Below are 26,826 nucleotides of genomic sequence, written 5' to 3' on the forward strand. Positions count from 1 at the left end.
CTGCTGAATGGTCACCAACTGTATTTAAAGCTGCCAATCAGCAGTGTATTTATGTTTCTCAAAAAGTGTAGTTAACGTGGCGAAAAAGTTGAGAAACAGAAAGTGCATTTCTCAGACAGTATCAATAAAACAATATACAGGTCTAAAACACATAAACACACGCATAAACAGTGTTAAAACAGATATAAGATACTGTCTTAACTCTCCTTTATTATGAATACCAAGAACATATTTCAATAAAGTGCTGAAAGCACAGAATGGGGGTATGTCTATTCAAGATATGCACATTTTATTAATTTGGTTGTACTGAAAATATGATAAACTTTTGTGTTATGATCTTTTGAGTTTTTGTATTAGGCATTTCATGGAAATTTCAATAAAGGCTATGGTTATGTTATTCTTCTTTGCTATAATGCCAAATGGATCGTAATTAAGCAAAACGTATAATAATTTAGGAAAACTGTTTTTTTTTTATATTTTAAGCGTAAGCATATGGTCCAGGTATTCTGATTATAATTATTCATGTCTCTGAAAAATACATAACGTTCCATGTTTTCAAATTAACCAATGTTTGATGAAGTAAAAGCTATCAAAGAGACAGCATCAAGATAAAATGACACTTCATTATATTTTATTAATAAAGACTAGAGTTCTATTTAAAATTTAAGTATTTCTTTGCTGTTTTATTTTTCAGTTTTAGATGTGTGTATGCATTTTAATCACACATTGATGTTTTTACGATAGAGATATTGAGTCTCTGGTGCTTATAACTTGTAGAAGTCAGCCAGTTCTTTGTGATCAATCTACATTTATATTGTTTAGTTTATTGCTTATATAAACATCATGTTTATTATGGAATAATAACAAAATGAATTAACCTTTGTCACAAAGTGATCCATTCCATCCCGGTTTACAGCCTGATAGGCAAAACCCAGTCATGCGATTACAATTTGTTGCTCCTTCTGCACAATGTTCGCTACAGTTTCCTTTGCAGTTTTTGCCATATTCACCAGCGTCACACTCTGGATTCAAAGATTAGTATACAATTGAATGTTTAAATTTACTATTTAACAGCATGAAATTTCGCTTAAATGTATTAAATCAATCAATGCTTAGAAAACAATAACGGCGACATAAAAATTATTTGTAAATACTCATGACAATTTATATCTCTTTTCTGAAAAAAAGTATCTTATAATAAAATAAAAAATAGGAAATTGGCAAATATTTAACTATCCTTTTTATATTCATCTTATTTATTGGAGTACACAATAACACAATAATTAATTAAGGCCATTTGCTTTTTTTAACACAACTTATCGTAGATCTGTTCAGTTATATGACTGAAGTTAAGGGAGATAAATCAAGCTTTAAATGTTTCAGTATGCAGCGCATATTTTCAACGTTTATAATGTGTTTTACTTCCTATAGCTGAACAAGACCCGAAATCAATAGTACTACCTTGATTACAAAGTTGTCCTTTCCACCCTGTATTGCATTTATGTATACAACTACCATTGACAGAATCACAAAGTATACGTCCTTGCTCTTTAAGACAGTTAACGCTGCATGTTTTTGAACAACCCTGTCCATAGTAACCGTCACTGCAACCTTTTTATAATTATTGTAGGTATATATCAATGCATATGCATTACGCTTTTTAAACAAAAATTCGAATATATATTATTTTTTAGAGTTTTTGTCATGCACAAATATATTTTTATTACGTTTAAGGAAGTCGAATGTTGTAATAAATTTCCGTCCGTTTACAATATATTTAATAAAGCGTCACAATGATGCACTACATTTTAAAGGTATTCAACCCGTTTTACGTATCAAACTGAAGTAAATGAATCGTATTTTAAGCCTTATAAAAATATGTGAACAAATCGGTGGAAGGATATTCAGAAAATTCCATTTACGTTTCATTTAACACTGCGAACAGTGTTCCATTCCGTTTTTAATCTTTTAAACTGTATAAATCGATTATCGTTTTTTTTTCTGAATAGCGTTCCACTATTTCATGATTCGAAAAATAGTGACAGTATAAATTATAAGTATTGTTTGATTTATTAACCTGTCAATTGCATAATGATTATACAGTCAATGCACAGAATATATGAATCTTCGGAAGATTTTCGGTAAATTCCCGAGATGTACGCAGTAAGATGTTTAATTTAATTTACGCGACAGTTATCATAAGAACTCTAGACAAGTTATCATAAGAACTCCATCCTTTGTGTAACAGTTCTCCCCCGTGTTTAATATATTCATAATTGACAGGTCAATAAAATCAGACTATACAATATCACCGACCGAGTGAACCGAGAGCTTATCCGAAGACTGACGAAAATAACCGTTATATTGCTATTGCAGATGTAATTTGACCAATCAGAAATTCGTACTTTACCGCAATTTGAGCAATTAAACAAGTGTCCAAAGCTGCAAAAGCACCGGTCACTCTTATCTACTTAGTACCACATTCTGTTGTTACAAACAGTACAAACAGAGTGCCTCTGAAGATAATGTAATGGTACCACTGTTCAATTGTCACCGATTGTATTTAATGCTGCCATGCAGCAGTGAGTTTATGTCTCTCATAAAGTGTAGTTAACGTGGCGAAAAAGTTGAGAAACAGAAAGTACATTTCTCAGACAGTATCAATTAAACAAGATACTGTTCTAAAAGTTTTTATATGTATTGCAATAAAACAAGCAGTGAAAGCTATAGTTTACTTAATTTGACATCAACTACATTTGTATCTAGGTGTTAAGTTTTGTTTTACAATCTAAGATCAAACTGCATTTCTAATTGTTGTTTGATCTCTTTTTAAGTTAACAACAAGGAACTAATTTGCAATATCTAGCCGTTGAAAATACTAAACAGTGTTATGCTGGCCCATATGGTTTCTTTCCGATGGCGAGGGTAAACAAATGCAAACACACACACATAAACAGTGTTAAAATAGATATAAGATACTGTCTTAACTCTCCTATGAGTATGACATTACAAAACTTATTATGAATACCAAGAACATATTTCAATAAAGTGCTGAAAGCACAGAATAGGGGTTTGTCTATTCAAGATATGCAGATTTTAATAACTTTGATTGTACTGAAAATATGATAAACTTTTGTGTTATGATCTTTTGAGTTTTTGTATCAGGCATTTCATGGAAATTCAATAAAGGTTATGGTTATGTTATTCTTCTTTGATATAATGCCAAATGGATCGTAATTAAGCAAAACGTATCATAATTTAGGAAAATGCATCTTTTTTTTAATATTTTAAGCGTAAGCATATGGTCCAGGTGTTCTGATTATAATTATTCATGTCTCTGAAAAATACATAAAGTTCCATGCTTTCAAATTAATCAATGTTTAATGAAGTTAAAGCTATCAAAGAGACAGCATCAAGATAAAATTACACTTCATTATCTATTTTATTAATAAAGACTAGAGTTCTATTTAAAATTTAAGTATTTCTTTGCTGTTTTATTGTTTTATTTTCAGTTTTAGATGTGTGTATGCATTTTAATCACACATTGATGTTTTTACGATAGAGATATTGAGTCTCTAGTGCTTTTAACTTGTAGAAGTCAGCCAGTTCTTTGTGATTAATCTACATTTTTATTGATAAGTTTATTGCTTATATATATATATATATATATATATATATATATATATATATATATATATATATATATATATATATATATATATATAATATATATATATATATATATATATATATATATAATTATGCAAATAAAACAATTTTCAAACATCGAAGAATATGTAAAATGTGTACTGCAAATATTTGTGCACATTATATTTAATCATATTAAATTACATGCATTCATTTCTTATTGGAAAATTTGACTTAGAATTTGTAGAACATCAATTTCTAATTACCTCCCTTTATTTACATAAAATGTTAAATTCGTTAATATCTTTATAAATAATGCTTGTTTGAACTTACAATATTGACAAATCTTAGTTTGAGCATCATATTTATGAAATAAAACCATGACACAATTGTGTTACAGGATCTTTAACATTTTAAAGAACAATACGAATTAGCGTGCCAATGCGCTCATTTAAAAGACATGGTGAAATTATCGAAAAACTAGAAAAGCTGAAAAAAATGTTGATTTTCGTCGTATTGCAGATTTGATAAGCCATATAAAAGTATAAAAATATTCAAAAATTATATAATTGAACAGATATGTACTTTTTAGCTATCGCTCGGTCAATATTAATTTTTTTCAGTAGATATCACATAATATTCACCGACTAAAAAGTCCGTATTTGTATGATGTCTAATTTAATTAAAGCATTGCACAAACTATGCATAGGAAGCTGCATTCCCTATTAAAGGGTCAAGTAAATGTGATCCTTTCTTCAAAAGAACTTATTGAACTTATAACATTAAAATAGAACATTCTCATTGGTCAAAACAGTAGTTAACCGGTTGAAGTATCATATTCACGGTTTCCAATCTTAAAATAGAATGAGACACATATTTAATGACCATAGATCGTTGGCTGTTTTATTACGCTTGAGTATAAAAATAAATGTTGCATTTTGTTCTTTATGTGATATTTCATGATTAAAATATCATTACTTTACTATAATAGTTAGAAGATGCATTGCAGCGCAGGGTTTGCAGTTTGCACAGCGTTTGCGATGTCGTTGAACGTTTGACATCAACTTGTATACGGTGCGTTATTGCCGCGCCTTAATTAAAACGAGCAAAAGTAGTATTTTGAATTGCCTTCATAAGGCTGTATTTTTTTAAAAAAAAAGAATAATTTTTTGGCTATTCAAATAGTAAAACATTAATCGACTATTGAGCCATTAGATATAATGAGATATTTACCGACAGAAAGGCATATAAGTTACCTGAATAATGAATTCAGCGGGAGTATTCAGTCCATCATTATAAAGGATTTTCAACAAAATTGATTATTAAATTATTCTAAATTAATACAATATGAACAAAGACAAGACATTGCCAACGTACGTATGTTACACTGAGTACCTTCCCATTCGTCTTTACACCCATTGGAACAATTTCCTGATAGTTTGTCCCATATTGTTGCATCTCGACAATGACAAGGTTTCTTACAATCGTATCCGCACATATTCTCCTGACAATCTAAAGTAGGTAACAATGCCAAATAATAGGAATGTTAGCAAACCATTATATCGTTTATCATTTTAAGATGTAATGACTTAAACATGTATATTCAATAAAAGAGTACAACCAATTTAATACTTAATTCAATGTTTAAGTTAACGTTAAAAAAAGATACATATCTTTATGTGACATTATGTGGAACTCTGAGCGTTAATACAAATCAATGAGATTCATATTAAATTAATTGTCTTTAACAATATGAGATTACGAATCTGTTTAGTTATATTACCCCCATAGACATAAACTTCGCATAGCTGTATCCGTCTATTCATTTCCCTCACCAAGTGAACAACTCTGCCAATCACATTTATATTTATGTCTACATTTGCTGCTGCAGTTACCGCACGATGGAAATTATTAACACCTGTATTGCTTTTTATTTCAATTTGATACTTGCTTTTTGCATCTGTAATAACAACACACAGTTACATAAGAACATTTCAATGGAATGTTAAACGAATCCCCGAACAGAAATTTTAGTAATTATTGTTGCGATGGCTAGATACAATGTGTCTTACTTCGTTAAACTTTTCATGCATAATTCAAACGAAAGAATCTTAATACTGTGAAGATAATGCGACGTTACTATGGACGTTTATTTTATTAAAGAACCATTCATATGCGATCAAGCTCTAATACACATAAACGCTAAACATTAAACGAAAGCCAGAGCGGAAACATTGATCATCATTTAAGATAGCAGACTGACGTTTCGTGAGTTTCCACCATGCCGGAAATTTTATTTGGATTGGAGGGTGGGGGGGATTGCCAGAGAGGTCGCATGCCATACATGTACGTCATTTTAGCGCATTTTATGAATAAACAGCGTAAAAATGACGTCATATTAGAAGGGAACTATGTGCTTAGGATGACGTTGTTTTGCCGTTGTTATTAAACCAGTAAATTTATACGCTATTGTTATAAAATAGTTATGGATGAAATGACATTAGTTTCCGTAAACAAATAGCTTATTGAGGTTAACCATTTTAAATATGAAATGCTTTGGCAGAATATGAAAGAAAAAAAACATAACTCAATTATGATACCTTTAACAGCCACAATTTGAATGTTATGAATTATCGCTTCAGTACCAAGATCTACATCCCACCAAGCATTTTCTACATCAGAGCTGTAACTGCATTTCGACCAAACCTGTTCATTATTTATCCCGTCAACAGCATTTTCGGCTTTACATGCATTAAGCGGACAGGTTTTATGTATCGATACTTGAGAGGCTTTACGTTTAAACGCTAAATTTCTGCCTGAAATGACCAAATGTAATAATCAAGCATCATCAACATAAATAATAAATAGTAAATGTACGCTTTTAGTTGAAATCAATAAGGTATACGCATTTATTTTCCGATTCACCTGGTAAATTTCATACTTATTATACGGTAGTATTTTTATAAGAGACCGCACGATATATGTTTGAGTTTTGTGGTATACTTAAATACCCAACCGTAACTGATAGGTCTGTATTTAACAACTACTACGTTTTGTTTAATGGTGATGAGTAATATCAAATTTCGTCTGTTGTGAATCCTGTGAAGTTCAATGTACAATATTTTTTTTGTATATTGAATATTACGGAAAAGGAAGAAAAACTATTATTCTAATAATGGTAATATAAAGAAAACTTTAAATCGAGTGGTATACTTGAAATTATATCTACTAGTATTTAGCTGCCTTTGTATTATTTTGTTTACGTCAAAGTAGTTTTTAAAACTTTTGAAAATAGATGTCTTTTTAAAATATTTTCAAAGTTTAAACATCATTGTTCATGGCAGCCGTTCTATTCCTGATTTAAAGATAAATCGGTGATCGAATTTTTAAATGTATAGAAATATTTGATGCTATAATTTCTGGTACCTATATTTTAAAAAATATATACACATATCGCAGAAAATATGTAGGTTCTTTGATGTTGTACACTGACGGGGGTTAAGATAATGGTAAAACTTATTTATAATAAAAGGATTTTTTAAGTGTCAGATATCATATACAAAACTCAGGACATTTAGCTATGATATTTTGCTTAACATGAATGTGTACATCGATATTATAGCAATCAAATGTCATTGACAAATATACTATGTTAAATATCTAACCACATCATTACACAATTAAACTAGACGGGTTTTTTGTCTCTCTCAAACTTTTGTACTCTCGGCATGTAAATTCCACCAGAGATTTAACCTCTGTTTAGTCCATGAACAGGCTCAAACAAACCCGAGCCTGCAACATGTTCAATTTTGCCGTGTTGGGCTCTCTTTAGGGATTCTTATTTCTCTCTATTTTAACATGTGAAAGCCAGGCAAGATTTCTTCTATTTTTCCTTCTTTTTTATAGCTCTGATGGCCATTTTATGCAAATTAGCAAAATATTCAGCCGATATGCACAATTATTGTTAGTATTGATCACTCTTAAGAAGTTTTGTCAAAATACCGGCAGCTCTGTTTTAGTTCTGGCAGTCAACTGGTCCCGGGGTCGTATGAGATTTGCAAGTACCATGCGATATGCAAGTTCCGATTACGGTTTCAAATTGACTTGTTGATTTCATATTAGGGTCATAAGATACGCAAGTCATGAGAACTGCAAATTAATCACACAAAGTATTTTTATTTAATAATAATTATTTCTTTGGTTTTAGCTCACCTGACGTCCGTTGTCGTGGTACGTTCGTCGCGAACAATTGGGTTGATAACACTCTAGCAGTCACAGTTTTGATTGGATCATCATCAAACTTTGTCAGAATGTTTGACGTAATAAAAAACAGGTCAATTTTGAATAAGGGTGATCTCGGGTCAAAAACTAGGTCACAGGAGCTAAAAATAAAGAAATCTTGTTAACACTCTCGTGGCTGAAGTTTTGATAAAAATATCCTGGATATTGATGAGGAAGGTAGTTTTGATGATTTCTAGATCAAGTTTGAATATGGGCCATCTCCGGTCAAAAATAGGTCACAGGAGCTAAAAATAGAAAAACAATCTTGTTAACACTGCAGTTTTGATACAAATATTCTGGAAATTGGTCAAATAGGTTGTTTGTTGATGTGTAGGCCATGTTCGAATATGGGTCGTTTCGAGTAAAAAAAACTAGGTCACGGGAGCTAAAAATTGAAACATCTTGTTAACACTCTAGTGGCTGCAGTTTTGATCCAAATTTCCTTGAAATTAGTCAAGAAGGATGCTTTGATGATTTCTGGGTCGACTTCAAATATGGGTCATCTCCTGTTAAACACTAGGTCACAGGAACTAAAAATAGAAAATCTTGTAAACACTGATGGCTGCAGTTATATTCAAAATATCCTGGAAATTGACCAAGAAGGTCAAGTTCTTTGGTTCAAGTTCTTTGGTCAAAACTAGGTCACTGGAGCAAAACATAGAAAAATCTTGTTAACACACTAGTGGCTGCAGTTTTGATCCAAATATCCTTGAAATTAGTCAAGAAGGATGCTTTGATGATTTCTGGGTCGATTTCAAATATGGGTCATCTCCTGCTAAACAATAGGTCTCAGCAGCTAAAAATAGAAAATCTTGTAAACACTAGTGGCTGCAGTTATTTTCAAAATATCCTGGAAATTGACCAGGTTCTTTGGTTCAAGTTCTTTGGTCAAAACTTGGTCACTGGAGCAAAACATAGAAAAATCTTGTTAACACACTAGTGGCTGCAGTTTTGATCCCAATATTCTGGAAATTGGTGAGAAAAGTTATTTGATAACTTGTAGGCCAAGTTTGAATATTGGTCGTCTCGGGTCAAAAATAAGGTCAAAGGAGGAAAAATAGACAAATCTTGTTAACACTTTTGTGGCTGCAGGTTTGATCCAAACATTCTTGTAATTGATGAGGAAGGTTGGTTTCTGATTTCTGGATCAAGTTCGAATATGGGTCATCTTCGGTCAAAAACTAGGTCACATGAACTCAAAATAGAAAAAACTTCTTTACACTCTAGCGACTGCAGTTTTAATCCAAACTAGAAATGTGTCATCATGCCACGGATGCCCCCGCATGCAGCCAAAATTTCAGATGTTATAATATTTAGTTCCAAATTTGTTTGTACAAATTATTTTTTTCATTTTAAGTTCAAAGCCCTTAAAACTTTTCAATGTTAACACAAACCATTTTCATACAATGTTCAAGGCACTGAAATTATTCAGTCTTAACCTTTTGAAAATAGCATATTTCATAATGGCTACATACATTTCCACAAAAGTATGAGTGCTGAAACTGAAAGTTCAAAATTTTTCCAACATTCAAGAAAGATAAGTTTGTCCAAAATCATTGAACCACGACCAAATTCAAACTTAAACTGCTTATTCCTAAGATGTATCTATATTATTTTCAAAGTGAATGGGACATAACTCTGCCAAAAAAAATCATCAAACCATGACCGAATTCCAACTTGGTCATGCCCATTCCTTTGACATATCCATATGTCAAATTTGAGTTGAATATGTAACACTGACAATGAACAGAAACTGTAAATTTCATATTATTTTCAAAGTGAAAGGGGCATTACTCTGCCAAAAATCATTGAATCATGACCAAATTCGAACTTGGCCTGGGCATTTCAAAAACATATCCATATGTCAAATTTGAGTTGAATGTGTTGTACTGTTTGGGAGATAATAAACAGAAACTGAAAATTTCATATTATTTTCAAAGTGAAAGGGGCATTACTCTGCCAAAAATCATTGAACCATGATCAAATTTGAACTTGACCTGCGCATTTCTTTGACGTATCGATATGTCAAATTTGAGTTGAATGTGTTGTACCGTTGGGGAGATAATAAACAGAAACTGAAAATTTCATATTATTTTCAAAGTGAAAGGGGCATAACTCTGCCAAAAATCATCGAACCATGACTAAATTCAAACTTGACCTGTATTTTCTCACGACATATCCATATGTCAAATTTGAGTTGAATGTGTTGTACAGTTTGGGAGATAATGAACGGAAACTGAAAATTTCATATTATTTTCAAAGTGAAAGGGGCATAACTCTGCCAAAAATCATTGAACCATGACAAAATTTGAACTTGAACTGCGCATTCCTTTGACGTATCCATATGTTAAGTTTGAGTTGAATGTGTTGTACCGTTGGGGAAATAATGAACGAAAACTGAAAATTTCATATTATTTTCAAAGTGAAAGGGACATAACTCTGCCAAAAATCATCGAACCATGACCAAATTCGAACTTGACCTGTATTTTCTCATGACATATCCATATGTCAAGTTTGAGTTGAATGTGTTGTACCGTTGGGGAGATAATGAACGGAAACTGAAAATTTCATATTATTTTAAAGTAAAAGGGGCATAACTCTGCCAAAAATCATCAAACCATGACTAAATTCGACCTTGACCTGTATTATCTTATGACATATCCATATGTCAAATTTGAGTTGAATGTGTGCAACCGTTACTAAGATATTGAACGGAAACTGAAGATGACGGAATAACAGAATGACGGAATGACGGAAGGACGGAACAGGGTAACACTATATGCCCCGGCCATTACATGGCGGGGGCATAATAAACTGGAAATTAGTCTGGAATATTGTTTTGATGGTTTCTAGGTCAAGTTCGAATATGAGTCATCTCAAGTAAAAGAAACTAGGTCACATGAGCAAAAAATCAAACAAATCTTGTAAACTCTCCAGTTGCTGCAATTTTTAACCGAATATCCTAGAAATTGATTGGGAAGGCTAATTTGATAATATATGCGGCAAATTCGAATATGGGTCATATCCAGTCAAAAACTAGGTCACAGGAACAAAACATAGAAAAATCTTGTTAACACTCTAGCTGCTGCATTTTGATTCAAATATTCTTGAAATTGACCAGGAAGGTGGTTTGGACGATTTCTGGGTCAAGTTAGAATATGGTTCATCTCAGACCAATAACTAGGTCAAAGGAGGTAAAAGTAAAAAAAAATATTGTTAACACACTAGTGGCTACTGTTTTGATCCAAATTGCTCTGCAAGTTTGTTATGATGATTTCTAGGTCAAATTCGAATATGGGTCACGAGGGGTCAAAAACTAGGTCACACTGTCCGAATATTGAAAAACCTTGTTAACAATCTAGAAGTCACACGTTTGACTCATTTGTCATCAAACTTTGTCAGAATGTTTGTCTAAATAAATGCTCCTCGGATGAGTTCGTTATGTTAAGTGAGCGATCTAGGGCCATCTTGGCCCTCTTGTTAAAATTTAATGGCGGTGATTTTGTAATAAAATCCCATACACAGTAAGTCAGAAAACAAGTTGGCGGTGTGTTAAATAGCGATAGTACCATGATTGCTTGACTTTCTCTTAATTAAAAGCCAAATAAATCAGAGACAGAAACATTTTTTCACCGCATGTAATTAAATTTCACATTTTACATTGACAGTTTAGGTCATTTAAAGATCAAGGTCTCTGAGGTCATAGTCTAATTATTCAACGGGTAATGTCCAAGTATAAATCAAATTTGTGATTCAATTAACAAAATTCATTATTTAGTCATATTTAATATTAGGGCATGGTCGCATACATATCTGAATTATTTCATGTTTGATTTGTCATCAGTGCTTTTTTAAATATATGTCAAATTAAAGAAAATCGTAAAAAAGTAACTTCTCTAAATTTAGTCAAATTTCAATAATTTGAACCTTTTGCAGTTAAGACAATTTTCAAGCATGAACAATTCAATATGTTTATTTTGTTACGTTATTTTGACCCAGTTAAAGTCATAAATAAATAATTAATGAAAATTAAGCTTTATGCAGCATGTCTCCAGATGCATGCTTATTTTAATTAATGTCACAGGTAAAAATGCAGCCTGACCATAGCTCTTATCTTCGGAATAACATACTGTGATTCTACCGAATGAGCTTCACTCTGTATCCCCTAATTAGTGAACAGGTGTAAATACAGTACGGCAGTTCTTTTTGCTGATTTCTCCGGCCACCAACATATTATCTCTTCTTATTAGAGAACATTTCTGAACCGTCACGTGTAATTTAAATGTACAATATTTTAAAATATGTTAAACAAGATTAACAAGAAAAGGTGGCGTTCAATGAACGCAAAGTGAACAAACAAACCGTCCGTGAAAACTTTACCATGACAATCAAGATCATTTAAGGCTCGTCCACAACACGAGGGTGCTTTTTCCTGTACAGCCCCAAAAAAGGTTCTTTCCGAAGTGTTTGTCTTGTCTGCTCTTATTTTATTTCAGCTGATCATACAAATCTATTTTAAGAAATTTCAAACCTAACACTTGTCAAGACATAAACATGTTAAAGCTTCGGGAGAAAGAAAATGACATAGTAAAGCTACTAAAACATAAGATGTTTCAACTTTACATCTTTACTTAAACATATGTAAAAAGGCAAATTTTTTTTCAATCCAATAGAGAAAAATAAAAAATCACTAAAGAAAGCCCAACAAGACAAAATTGAAAATGTTTCAGGCTCGGTTTGATTGAGCCTGGTCATGGACGGTAATGGAAAGTGCAAGTTACCACCCCCCCCTCTAGCATCAGCTTAAGCAGAATTCGTAATTGTGAAATCTTGAATTTAGAAACAACCGCAGATGTGTTCATACGGCGGTTTTTATGGAACTTTCAAGTCTTTCGTAAAATTGTGAACCTATACATAATGTGTATGGTAAAATGTTTGAAAGCTTTCTAGAAAAAACAAGTTGATGTTTTTTAATAATGTTATCTCTTATGCAGTAATTCACCAATAATGCAGTGGAATGTTGTTGAACACTTGGGAATAAAGACAGTCCATGGTACTGTAACTCTCAGATCAGGGTACTGATAACTCCTGTAAAGTTTCAGTATTTTGTAATGCAATTTGCGATGTGACAGCAGGACAAGATTTGTCAGTGTTGGTATAAATCACTCATGTGTAATTTAGCCAACATTCTGCCAGAAAACAGTGTGAAAGCCTGACATGATTTTTCTAATTTTAGCTCTGGTAACAATTTTATGAAGGAACTCGAAACGTGCCGGCTATATGTACACCTAAAGGGTTGGTACTTATCACTCCTGTAAAGTTACAGTTTCTTTTCCCCAGCAGTTTGACCTGTAACAGCAGGATAAAATTTGGCTGTTTTATTTTATGGCAGCAATTTTGTGCAACTAAGATGTACGTGTCAGCGATATACACTACTAGGGTTGGTACTGATCACTCCTGTGAAGTTTCTTTGATTCCTGTCAGCAGTTTGACCTGTGAATTTATATATTTAGGCCTGATACCCATTTTATGCAGCGAAGCAGAACGTACACCAGAAAGGTTTGCTTGGTGGATCTGTTGATCAATCATCTATTTGTTTTATTTTATTTAATTTTCTTGACGGTTACTATTTATCGTTTTAGAGATTAGCCTGTCAGTGCTCTGCCTTGCGCTTTGTCCTGTTTTTGTTTGGAGTCCTCCTGGGTTCCTTATTACTGGTTCGTCTTGCTGGGTTGTTTGGGGTTGCGTTTATTGAACGTCGCCTTTCCTTGTTGATCTTGTTTATCATATTTTATCCTGATATTCCCTTTGAAGTTTTGTTTAAATCCTGCCAATGGCTATCTTGTGAAGGGCAAAAAAAAAAAAAAAAAGATTTTCTATTTTCAGCTCTGGTGGCCATTTTGTGCACAGTGGTAGCCATACCAAAAATATGCACAACTATCACCCTGTATATCCAGTAACGCTGGAATGTGAAAATAAACCACGTTTCGTGCAATAAGTAACGCAGAATTGGGCAATAAATGACGGATACCTGCCGGGATACCCAACGCGGTAAGTAAACTGGCCAATATATTTTTATTTTACCGAACTGAAAAAAAGAAGAAAAACCGCATACGGCTGCAAAGACATTACTCTTTACCCTAATCGAGATTATTTCCACGAAATTGTTTACTTTTCAAGATCATTCTTGAAAATGATGGCTTGGCCACTGTTTTGAGCACGATATTGGCTTTTTGTCGACTCTTATAAGTACAACAATGCATATTATACAGTATAATTTCAATTTGCGGTATGCACAAGTATGAAATTTTCTTAACTTGTGGTGATATAGAAAATTGAAATAAGCTGATAAAACGTGATTTAAGCCGTTTTTATGAGGTAACGTGAAAAGTGCTTCGGGGAAATGCCGAAAAATGTGATTTTCTTCCAAATATGGTTCTGAACTGTTTGACAGGTTTAACGCCATTAATCGACGAGTATCAGCTCTTTTCAAATATATTTTTGTGGGGAAACTTTAATTCATTTTATACAGTATTTATTTCAGATTGATTGCGTAGAAAATAAAGACTCAGTCTCGAATCCGTCCCTGAAACCAAAGAGCTATTAACTTCGTAATATAAATCTGTGATGAAGTGAGTACGAAGCAATGCGTAAAAACATTTCTTACACAAAGAAACAACGGAGTAGCAACTGGATAGCAATTTCTCAATACCTATTGAGATGGCAGTAATGAAAATGGGCTTTATAGAATTTTTCATTGTTCTCACTTGTTATTAATTATTTAACATAGTAAACACAAAGAAGTCCACTTTAGACCTTCGTGGCATGGATAAATAAAATCATCCACAAAAATATCTGTAGTAGCTCTCCATATACATGTACATTGTATATATCGTCACCTGAGTGGTAAAAGGTCGTAACTAACATTTTGCCGAAAATCAGATTAAAACATTTCTGTGATACACATAGCAATGTGCATATTCTGTAAAAATATCTTGGCTATATTCCATTTATTGACTTTGTTATTGATTAGAAATAAAAGGCCATAACAACTATTTTTAAATTTCAATGAGCGGTAAAAGGTCTTAAGTGAAACTAAATTAACGGTAAAAGGGCAGATTTGACAATTATGCCCATTTCATTCTCAACTTTTTTTGCAAAACGTATGCCAAAACTGACGTATAAGGTAGTATTTGCCAATTACGCCCTTTTCCTTCTAAGCAAAACACTCAATAAGAAACATATGCCCCCTTTATCTGAACAAATTAGCAGTGTTATAGATTATAGAGAATATCATTTCAGTACATAATAACATAAGAATTTCACTAATATCATAAACTTTCCACGTTCATTTGTTTATGTTTACAAGAAGGAATCATGGATGAAAGAAAATCAGGTTTGTACAATTTCATTAAATTCTTTGCAAAATAATTAATTTGTAAAATAGTTTATATCATATTTTAGAGACAATATTCTAATACTAGTAAATAACCAGTATTCTAATTCTGCAAAATAAGTTGTTCAGTAGTGTGTCTCGTATGTTTATGTGCATGTAACTTAATCAATTGTGTCCAGGTACATATTTCTTTGATTGCATTTAACTGCCAAATTATAAAATTTGTTAAGTAATAAGTATACGCTTTCTTTGTAGGAAGACCTATACATGTATTTTGAATTGTCAGATGATGAGATGTACTTTGATATTAATGTGGCTGTCAATAAAGGTAATTGTCTTAAACAATGTGGAAGAAAATAAACTTTGTGACTGGAAATGCTGATACAATATTACTGTTATTGTCTATAGAAGGTGGGAGTTTATGCGAGTTGCTGATTAAACTAAGTCATCATCATAAGTAATAAGCATACTATAAAAGGACTAAGAAAGTCATGTATACTATATGAAACCTTACCACTGCATATTTACTTATGTGATTATTATTCAGTAATTGAATTTAACACATGTTTTATTCCATATTCTTCATTTCAGACAAAGAAAGTAAAGACAATAAACATGTACATGAACATGAAATACATGGTAGTAACAAGGAGCAGCAGGTGAATCCATCTGAAATATAGCCTAGTAACCAGGATCAACATGTGAATGATCAAGAAAACCAGGCTTATGACGAACGTGTGAATGAAAATGAAACATGTGCAAGTAACGTGGAGCAGCACATTAATGACTATTGAAAACAGGCTAATAACGAGGTATAATACATGAATGAAAATGAGATACGCTATTAATATGGAACAACACATAAATTAATATGAAATAAAGTCTAGTAACGAAGTACAACTTGTGGATGCAAATGAAAAACAGACTAGTAACAAGGGAGAATATGTAAAAGAACATGGAAATGAAATACAGGATCAAACGTGAATGACGATGAGATACGTACTAGTAACGATGGTCAACACAGGAACAAACATGAAAAGCAGACCAAAAACAAGGGACAACATTTGAATCAACATGAAAAACAGGATAGCAGCAGCGGACAAAACGTAAATGAAATCAATGGAAAGCTTCACAGAGACGCCCAACATCATACAATTAAGTTCTTCTGATGACGATATACCACTTTCAAAGTTACTGGACTATAATTTTAAAGGAAAAGAAAGGAAGTCTGTTCGGCGAATGTTAATCGTTACAGATACTGAGTATTCTGATGATTGTAATCAGGACATATCATATGGTCTACAAAAGAACATATTAAATTCTACAGATTCAGAGACAGAAGAGTTCCAAAAAATAAAACAGTGAAAAAGGAGACAGAAGAAAAGGAAACAAATTACTTGTTAAAGTCCCCTACAAGATCGATAAAACTTTTAAAAGAAAGAAGAAAAAAATCAAGAAACTTACAAACACATGATGAATTTAAAAAAAGCATTGAAGTGTAGCAAGACAATTGCATCACTTAAGGCACGGTTAAATCGACTGCATGAGGCTAGATTAGACCATCTGTTAGCAGTTAATATAAGAAAACGAGTTTAAATTCCCGCAGAATGAAACTGTTTCTTTGCAGCTGTTGCTGAAAGTGTTAACAACAATTTATGTAAGGACGTAGATACTTTTCGAAATTCGCTATGTGATCACGTTCAACAAAATAAGGACATATACTTATCTTTCTTGACAAGTATATCATAAAGCGAGAATCAAAGTGGTGTTTTTGAAAGAGATAAAGGCATTATGAGACGCAATGGTCACTGGGATACAACTCTAGCCGATTGCATGTCTATAGCTGTTGCTTACTACTTAAATTGTGAAGTGCGGATATATTCAAGCTCGACTTCGACTCCATTTATTAATGTTAAGCCATCAAACTGGAAACAAGATGGACATAACCATCAAATTGAAATAGCGTATATTGCATTCTGGAATAATGACAATTATGATGCAACCAAACCAGTAATTATACAACCAGACAATACTGAACTTCCCCCTGATAATACACCAAGAGTTAATTCAATGGAACATTGTGGTAATGAAAACCTGTTACAGCACACAAACGTGCAGACTATAACAGCCCTAAACAGACGCTAACAATCCGGAAAATAAAATAAAATGAAAAAGAGTGGCAGTCACCTGTACGTAAAAGAAAAAAACTGCAATGAAAATCTTGCAAATCAAAATCGGGTAAAACAGTGAAAGGAAAAGGAGTTAAACCAAGTGACTGCTCTAAATGAAGATTCAAATGGAACAGTAACTTCACAGAAACAGAGAGAAAAATATATGTGAAATGTATTATGCACTTCCAACTTATGAGAGGCTACGTTGTGTTATTTGCGTTGCTGTATCGAAAAGCGACCCGGTTAGAAGCACTAAAAGTAAAAGAAAAGTATCGTTGAAATCCATTTTTTTCAAAAGAGAAGAAAGCATCCGTGTTTGCCAGAAGTTCTTTCTTAAAACTCTCGATATTGGTGAGAAGCTGATACGGTACACTCTTAAAAGAAAAACAAATGGTACATTTCAAGGAACAGATTTGAGGGGTAGGCACACACCCAGTACAAAAATCAATGATGCAAGAGTAAAATTCGTGTACGAACATATAAAAAAAATTTACTACCCTAGAAAAAGTTCTAAGAAACAATAATTATTCAACCTATCTTTAGTCTATTCACCCTTTACCTGGTAATATTAAGAAATGGCTTTGCTCAGCTGTGAACTTTGAACAGTTCATGAGATTGGTATTAGATGTTTATTGTATTTGAACAAATGAGCTACCTAAGTGAGCAAATGGTCACTCTGTATGGATGTGACCTGGCTCTGTACTAGTGGCCCAAAGAGTAGGGTAAATCTTTACCACAAGGGTTATGATTTATTTATCCTTAGCAGAGGACAATATGTTTATGCTTTTACAAGTTTTGGGCATTATTGTTTCAAAGTAAAATATCTTTTAAATACAAGGTACTTCCTTATATAAGAGAAACAATAAATTAAATAAATATCCATTTTCACAGAAGTTCACCAGGGAAATTGCTACAGTCAAATATTTGTTTTGGTTGGGTCATCACGCCAACATAATAGAGGACACATGGAGACTTTCAAGCTTTACTGGTGCATTATTTCAGGCATAAAATATACAGACACTTTCTCTCTTGATTGTTTCCTATTATTTTTATATTCAATCTATTTGCAAAAGAAGTTTATTGTTCTTTTTTTTGTAACAAGATCAGACGTGGGCAAAATGTTTGCAAATAATAATTTATTTCAGGAAAACATTGTCAAATTGTATTGAGTTACAATATGCAATCAAAATGTTAAAAGTTTGTCAAGATCTAATTCTCATATTTTTCTTAATAAGTTACGCAGAGAACTAGGTCGCAAATAAATTGATTATATTCGCCGGTAAACGGCGTTAAACCTGTGTAAAAATTTTCTACCATATATGATTTTTTTTCCGGCGTCACAGCAAAGCACAGTTCACGTACATCGGCGTTACCTAATGAAAACGGCTTGAATCACATTTTATCAGATTATTATCAATTTTCTATGTCACCAAAAGTTAGGTTTATGTTACTTGCCTACCGAAAATCGAAATTATGCGGTATAATATGCATTGTTGTACTTATAAGAGTCGACAAAAAAAAATTTCGCTCAAAACATTGTCAAGCCATCATTTTCACGAATGATCTTGAAAAGTAAACAATTTCATGGAAATAAACTTGATGAGGGATAAAGAGTATTGTCTTCGCAGCCGTGTGCGGTTTTTCCTATTTTTTCAGTTAATCGGTTAAATAAAAAATATTTTGGCCAGTTTACTTACAGCGTTTGTCCTGTCAGGTATCCGCCATTTATTGCACAATTCTGCGTTACTAATTGCACGAATCGTGCGTTATTTTCAAATTCGGTGCTACTGGATAAAACGGTAAATATGATGGGTATTGATCACTCCTTTGAAATTATGTTGAATTCCTACCGGTGGTTGGACATTTAAAAGCTGCATAAAGATTTTCCATTTTCAGTTCTGGTGACCATTTTGTGCAGTTAAGCAGAAGAAGCTTACAATATACACAATTAAGGTGAATACCGATTAATCCAGTGTAGTTTCGTCGGAATCCCGCCAGCAGTTTGACGTGTGAAAGACGGATAGGATTATTCTATTTATAGCTCTGGTGGCTATTTTAAACAGCGAAGTAGAACATGCCGGTGATATGCACACATATGGTTGGTATTGATCGATACTGTGAAGTTTGGTTGAAGTCCCTCCAGTAGGTTGACCTGTGAAAGCCGTGAAACCTTAACGTGGACAGACAGACAGACTGATGGACAGACAGACGGAATATTGAGAGACATAATGATACGATAGTTTTCATTGATTTTCTCTAAACTTAACACATCATTTCACCATTCAAGCTAATTATGTTTCAAGTCAAAGTATGAGTAAACCTTAAGTATTACATTTATCTCAATACTTTTTAAATAGATACATATTTTCATTTAAGACAAGAATAAAATAATTCACCTATTTCATTTGCTCTTTTTCTGGAAGACCTAGAACAATATCAAAATAATTATGATGTCAGTTACAATTAATTGTAACTTGACGTTGCTTGATTTATTGACTACTGACGATATGGTTATAATTGGAAAGTCAGTTGAAATGTTATAGTCGAATCTTTATAATCTATTACTCTATTTGTAAAACTAAGAAAACATATTTTTTAAAGAGAGGAAATTTAATGATGTATGGGAGATTAAAACATGATCTTACGATACAAGTCTACTAGATACTGTCAGTGATTTAACTATTTAGGTGTAATTTCAATTCTGGGTTCTTTCAACTTCAACTTACTGGTCAGTAGCTGTTGGAAAAGCTGTCAAAACTATTTAATATTATCAATAATAAAAAAAGGTTTATAGACCAAACAATACTCCGACGAAAGAAATTATGTTATGTTTCAGAAATTTCTTTTTTATTTCTTTTTATTGTCGGTTGTACTTGTTATTAGCAACTACGTAGGGCTTTTAGTAATCTATATCATTTCGAAGATTAAAAAATGATCAATGGTTTGGGGATGCTTCTGACTTCAAGAAAAAATCTGAATAAATAGCATTTTCTAAGTACATAATTTCGGCGACAAAGCGTCAATATGACCTTATAGATATTACCATTTAAACATTACTGCATTTCGATCTGTTTATTTCTACCAACTATATTTTAAAGGAAATGTCTTGTATTAAATATTTTATGGTATTTAAACTTCTATGTTTTATATGCAAGTTTAAGTATAGATATTACAAGTAATGAAAGAAAATCAAGATCAATTCTCGTAAAGTAGACATGGAATAAACATATGAGCTTTATAATGTTCGCATTGCTAACAATTTGATAAAATCAGACAATACGTCATAATTTTCGTTGTAACTTTTCAACATTATACGAGTAATATGATAAATTAAATCATCCAAATGTTTTTAATAAGCGTTACAAAATACACATTTTGTAAAACATTTGGACCAACCAAAACAGATCCATCACTATTATGTATCGTTTTATACGTTGGTGTATAATATTTAAAGGTATAAACTATGCTCGTATGGAAAAAACGTTGACATGCACATACACATGCACGCCAAAATCATGTTTCTTCATAGGAAACCAGTACTGGTTTGTTCCTGGAAGCGGACTCGAAAGTGATTAGTGTAAGTTGCGAGAACTTATTTGCAATCGAGCTTAAATAAATATGTTTAAACCAGCCCAAACTTTGTGTTATAACGTGAATACGATTTCATTTACCTTGTGATAGTTAGCTGCTGAAGTCCTTTTATGTAATTCATGGCATGTTTATTTCATTACATTTTTGAACACAAGCAAGTTTAATTACTTTGTTTCGTATTATATAAAAATATCAATACGCATCTTACTCAAATCGTGGCTTATCATATGTTGGATAACAATGTAAAACAACAAACAAACAAACCTACCCCCATTTATTTTAACGTCACATATGACCAACTGTGTATTGTTATTTGTCAACTTAATCGTTACTTTGTTTCCAACTAATCGACTGTAACAAAGAACAATGAACTGTTTGCTTTTCGGAGCTATTCCTGCATGTTTGTAACATTCCTGTTTCTCTTTTTCTTCGTTTGATCTATTTTGTACAAGAACTTTAAAGTTCTCAAAATATTCTGAAAAAAAAGGCAACAGATGATGAAGGGTGATATTACGATTCTGTAATCATGAAAAATGTCAATCACATTGATAAATATGAACCTTCAAAATATAAATGCATACTGATAAACAGGATTCATTATTAAATGGTTGATATGCTTGCATTTTCATTTAATAATCGAATTTGGTTACAATATCTACTATTTACCATGTTTTCTTATTATGTTCATTTTGTAGAATAAAATTGAAAATGATAAATTCATACCAACTAACCTAATGTGTCGGACTTAGTTACTAAATGTAATTCTGTAATTGTCTCGATTGAAGTAAACGAAATCTTCCAGGCTGGTTTATTTTTTATTTTGGTCTCATAACAAGTTTCTAGGTTTCCGTCAGTTGCAAGATGTGCAGAACTTTGTGAAAATCTACCGTCCGCAGCTAGATCTCCTATATATAAAAATCACTGTGATATAATTTATAAAAGTTTCTCAATCCTGGACATTACAGTGACTACATCAATGTATTATATTCTACCTATCAAACTAGGTAGATAAAGGATATATAGACGTTAAAGTCAAGATATCGAATATATTCAAACTGATTTATAGCATTTTGTTTTTTTACATGCCAAATATATGCCTTTTTAGGGAACTAATTATTTATGGTGTGTTAGAAATTATTTTGTTCTAACTGACATAGAATAGCATCGATATAAAGTGTTTTTGTTTGACATATGGAATCGGACGAAACGAAAACAAAATATAGTGATTTATTATTATTATTATTATTATTATAATACATATATCCCGACATGTGGTTTCTATGTCAATTAAGTTTTAATTTGCTTTGATAGATGAATTTATTCTCTGATTTCAACTTAAGTCCATAATTTATTGTTCGACATTCGTCCTTAATTTATTGCTAAAATATCTGTCAATGCTGTAAAATTTGCACCAGTATCTTGATGTATGACTAAGATATGCGTTTTTGTCCTTTATCTTTTCTTCTTCTTTATTTGATGTGGTAGTGTTAATCAATATAATTGAATAAAAGAACAACCAACATGTGGTTTCTATGTCAATTAAGTTTTAACTTAGGTTTTGATAAATGAATTTATTTTCTGATTTCAAATGAAGTCTGGATTTTATTGTTTCAACATGAGTCCTTAATTTATTGCTAAAATATCTTTCAATGCTGTAAAACCTGTACCAGTATCTTAATGTACGACTAAGACATACGTTGTTGTCATTTTTTCTATTTTTTCTTTTTTTCTTCCTTTTATAAGGGAAATTTGAAGAATGTGTTAGTGTTAATCAATATATTAAAATTAAAGAACAAGAAAAATCATATACATCCGGTGAAATCAAATATAAAAAATGAAGACCTTTGTTTGGTTTGTTTACAGCCTAAATTTAGGTATCAAACAACATTACAATTAGAACTCACAATAGTTTTGATGCACTCAGAATAATGGACAAAAATAATGCGAAGCATACTAACTTGCTCAAGAATGAATCACAGATGATCAAATAGAAAAATTGAAAAATAACAAACAAAAAAACAACAACAAAAAACAACAACAACACAAAAAACAACAACAAAACAACAACATTATCATATTACTTACAATGAAAAAATCAAAACAAAAGATAAAATCTATATCTGAAATTACATTATAATAAATACTTTGAATTATATAATTATTACAAATAGTAGGACCTTGGTTTAGTTAATACGAATTTAGTTCGATTGTGTTGGCAGCTACGTATGTGTGTTATTTTATAAACCAAATAAAGGAACTTTTAGAAAGAGTACATATTTCGAAGAAAATAAAATTGAATGTTACCAATTATAACAGTAATAAAGATATGACATAAATGCCAACAAAGAAATGAGATTGACAAAGAAAGAAAAAAACAATTTAGATGTAAAAAGTCTTCATTGCTACTTTTAATAACAATTATTTGTAATATATCTTAACAAGAAATTATTATTTTAATTCATCACTGTACTGTTTATGTGTTTTTATAGCTTAGCTACTGTTTATTTATGAGTGTTTTCTTTTCAGTGCATATACTTATGTATATATTTTGCTTTCTGTATTCATTAACAATTTTCACTGTTTATATTTAAGTTACATTTTGTATCTTAACCATGTCACCGTTATACTATGAATTGATCTTTTTTGCAATTAAATAACTTTTTCAAAAGAAAAAAAATCTTCAGACTTAAATCAGTTTTTACAAGATATGTTTTCAACTTTAAGTCACGATATTTTGTTCTTTTTCTCATTCGGGCAACTGTATGGATTTGATTGTCTAAAAAATTAATGCCCATCCCTGTTTTGAAAATGGTATGTTAACATTATCATCCCTGGTACTGAGGATGATTTGACATTGACCTGCTGTAACGACGTGCATATAATGGTATCTAAAAATATTTTTACTTTTGCAGTACATCGACCAACTTTTTAAGCAAGTACAGAGTTTGTAATGAATAAACAAATTATATTTGAAGACCAGCTTCTCTGAGATTTTTAAGGATATTGAAGATGGACGGTAGATGATATATGTACATACACCATGTGTATATAGATTTTTAAAGTTCAATATAACGTAAGTCCAAGTAAAACATGAAGGCTTCATGCACTAAGAAAATGACAATAAAATAAAATAAGTCTAGTTTATCTTTTATTTATGCCGATTTCACGTTCAGTTTTGATTGAAATTATCTTAGGCAAACAATACCCATAGAAAAATTAAAAACATAAAACAAAAATAGAAATTTTGGCCCAGCACTTAAAATCTATTACATGAAAGATAGTTGTTTAAAGATAAACACATTCATTTTTACCTATGAAACGAGATAGATAATAAGCGACTGACAATAAAGCTGACAAAAAAAGCTGACAATATTTGAAATCAGTGAGATGATAACAAATTACGACCAGATTAATTAAACAATATATAAAAATCACTATATAAACACGTATACGAGGGGCATATTTTAATAACTGGCAACGAATCAAGTTAAGAATGATTTGCACGTACGATACCGTTGGGAAGATTATCGATTTGTCTAACAGTCCATTTTAACACGATTTGCACGTCAATAAAATTTAAATACAATCATGTGGTTTTGTATATTGGTTGTATAGATAACGTCTACATTAATTGGTCGTACCATTATCACGGGGGAGGAACTGTTACACGAAGGATGGAGTTCTTATGATCACTTGTCCAGGAGTTCTTTTGGTAACTGTCAAGGAGTTCGTCGGAAACATTTGTACTAACTACAAAAACACACACCAATCCTGATAATTTTCATCTTTTACAAGTGGGTTTAAGTAGCTAAAGTAAACTTCAATAATTAAGCTTGCCTTACATCTTTTATTATGTGTCAACAAATTAATCCATATGCCATTTTTATCGCCTCTTCCTTAAAATCTGGTAGTTTTGAGTAAAAATTCCAAATGATTTGCCAATTTGCAAGTATTTACCTGTTTATTTCTGGTCTACATCTTTTCCATACATAATTACCTATCATGCAAAATTGCAAACATAAAACACCTGCTAACAGATTTATACTCGAGTTTTCAAATGTTCTTGAGTTTTTGTGATTGCCCGTTGGATCCCGCATTTGCTAACTCCTGACCAGAAAAGTAAGTGGGTCCTAACTGACTAGGTTCAAAGATCTAGACCTTAGACGATTGAGAGATTGAGAGAAATTGTAACAGGGGATGAAACGTGGGTTTATGTTTTTGAGCCCGACAATAAACTCAGTTACAAAATTTTGGTTGGTGAAAACAGCGATCGCAAAATTTTTGCTCCACATAGAAGGAGCTTGAGTTATGTAACCTCTATTTTTATCATTCTTATGCACTGCACCTTTCATACCTATGAAGTTTCAGCTGGTTGCCTCAAATATTTTCTAGTGATGCTTCGGATGAAAAAACAAAAACAAAGGGCAATTTCTTAAAATCTATTATATGTAGAATTGTTGTTCTTGTCCATTGAACTTCAAATTGTCAAATTACCTGGTATAAAGTTTTAAATCTCAAATTGCCTTCAACACTGGATGAAAATGTAGGACATAGGTACAGATGGAAGGTCGAATGGAAACTGATCATTTTCCTCGCGGCCGTTTCTGTAGGGGAATACTACCGACAATTTTTAAATCTTCAAATATCAAATTTAGCCTGACACTTAAAGTGTGCATAAATTCAAATTTTCTACTTTTCTAATTTTTGTTGTGTAATTTTATCAAGAAATGACATCGATTATCTTTAGTCCCTTAAGATTAAAAGTCGATGGTGGAACAGAATTCCGGACAAAACCACAGCAAGACCAAGAACGCAACAAATGTATGTATAATTATCAAATATGAGAAATTCTTACAATTTTATTGTAGTAAAATATACTTACTGTACTGACATCCGGGTCCAAACCAGCCTTTATCACAGCCAGACGAGCATCCACCGGAAGTTCTGTCACATTGTTCATTATTTTTACAATGACACATGAAGTCACATCTATCTCCAAAGACATGAACACCGTTTGCGGACGGACATGTGTTGGAATCTGCATAGCATTATTTAATTAGAAACAATACAAGCAACATGTATATACCTAATCTGAATGTGAAATCAGCACGCTTGATTAGATTCTATTCTCATTCTTTATTTATAATCATGTATAGAAATAAATTCGCGATATGTATCATGTGACATATATATCTTATCTCGTTAGTGTTTCTCAGGGGCCGTATTTACAACTGGATCTTAAAGATTCTTTTTTTTGTGATGGATATTGTCACTCTGTGTATACCTTTTTTTTTTTTTTTTTTATGCGTTTATTTAAGGTCGCCGCCGGAAAGCCCATATGGGCGACCGTACACTCAAGTCGGGCCATCCTAGAGCGTCCCGCCGAGATTTTTTCGTCGACTTTTTTTCCAGCTTTTACTGGTGGAGGATGACCCCAGGTGCCCCTCCGGGCATTATATCAGGCACGAGCGGGCACCCGGGTAGAACCACCGACCTTCCGTAAGCCAGCTGGATGGCTTCCTCACATGAAAGATTTCGACCCAAGTGAGGATCGAACCTACAGCGGTGAGGGACCAGTGATCTCAAGTCAGCGACCTTAACCACTCGGCCACGGAGGCCCCATAATCTCTGTGTATACCACAATTGCAAAAACTTATATATGTATATAATTATGCAAATAAAACAGTTTTAGAATATCGAAGAAGATGTAAAATGTGTACTGCAAATATGTGTGCACAT

The 26,826-nt window shown here is 32.2% G+C and overlaps 1 protein-coding gene across 1 annotated transcript in view; it reads right to left on the reverse strand.

Annotated features, from left to right (window-relative positions):
* Window positions 1-26,826, reverse strand: part of LOC132738842 (multiple epidermal growth factor-like domains protein 10) — a gene marked incomplete at its 3' end in the record, with an annotated part of 49,226 nt that overhangs the window by 16,784 nt on the left and 5,616 nt on the right. Inside the window, exons 2-9 of the mRNA XM_060726445.1 lie at window positions 25,970-26,125; window positions 21,819-21,992; window positions 21,356-21,562; window positions 6,249-6,464; window positions 5,432-5,608; window positions 5,026-5,160; window positions 1,462-1,611; window positions 879-1,022 (exon numbers count right to left, since the gene is read on the reverse strand). Of these exons, the coding sequence (XP_060582428.1) occupies window positions 879-1,022; window positions 1,462-1,611; window positions 5,026-5,160; window positions 5,432-5,608; window positions 6,249-6,464; window positions 21,356-21,562; window positions 21,819-21,992; window positions 25,970-26,125 (1,359 nt within the window). The remainder of the gene's footprint in view (window positions 1-878; window positions 1,023-1,461; window positions 1,612-5,025; window positions 5,161-5,431; window positions 5,609-6,248; window positions 6,465-21,355; window positions 21,563-21,818; window positions 21,993-25,969; window positions 26,126-26,826) is intronic.

Source organism: Ruditapes philippinarum, unplaced genomic scaffold (assembly GCF_026571515.1).
Source record: "Ruditapes philippinarum isolate M1 unplaced genomic scaffold, ASM2657151v2 ctg5554_1_1_1_1, whole genome shotgun sequence".
Lineage (NCBI taxonomy): Eukaryota > Metazoa > Mollusca > Bivalvia > Venerida > Veneridae > Ruditapes > Ruditapes philippinarum.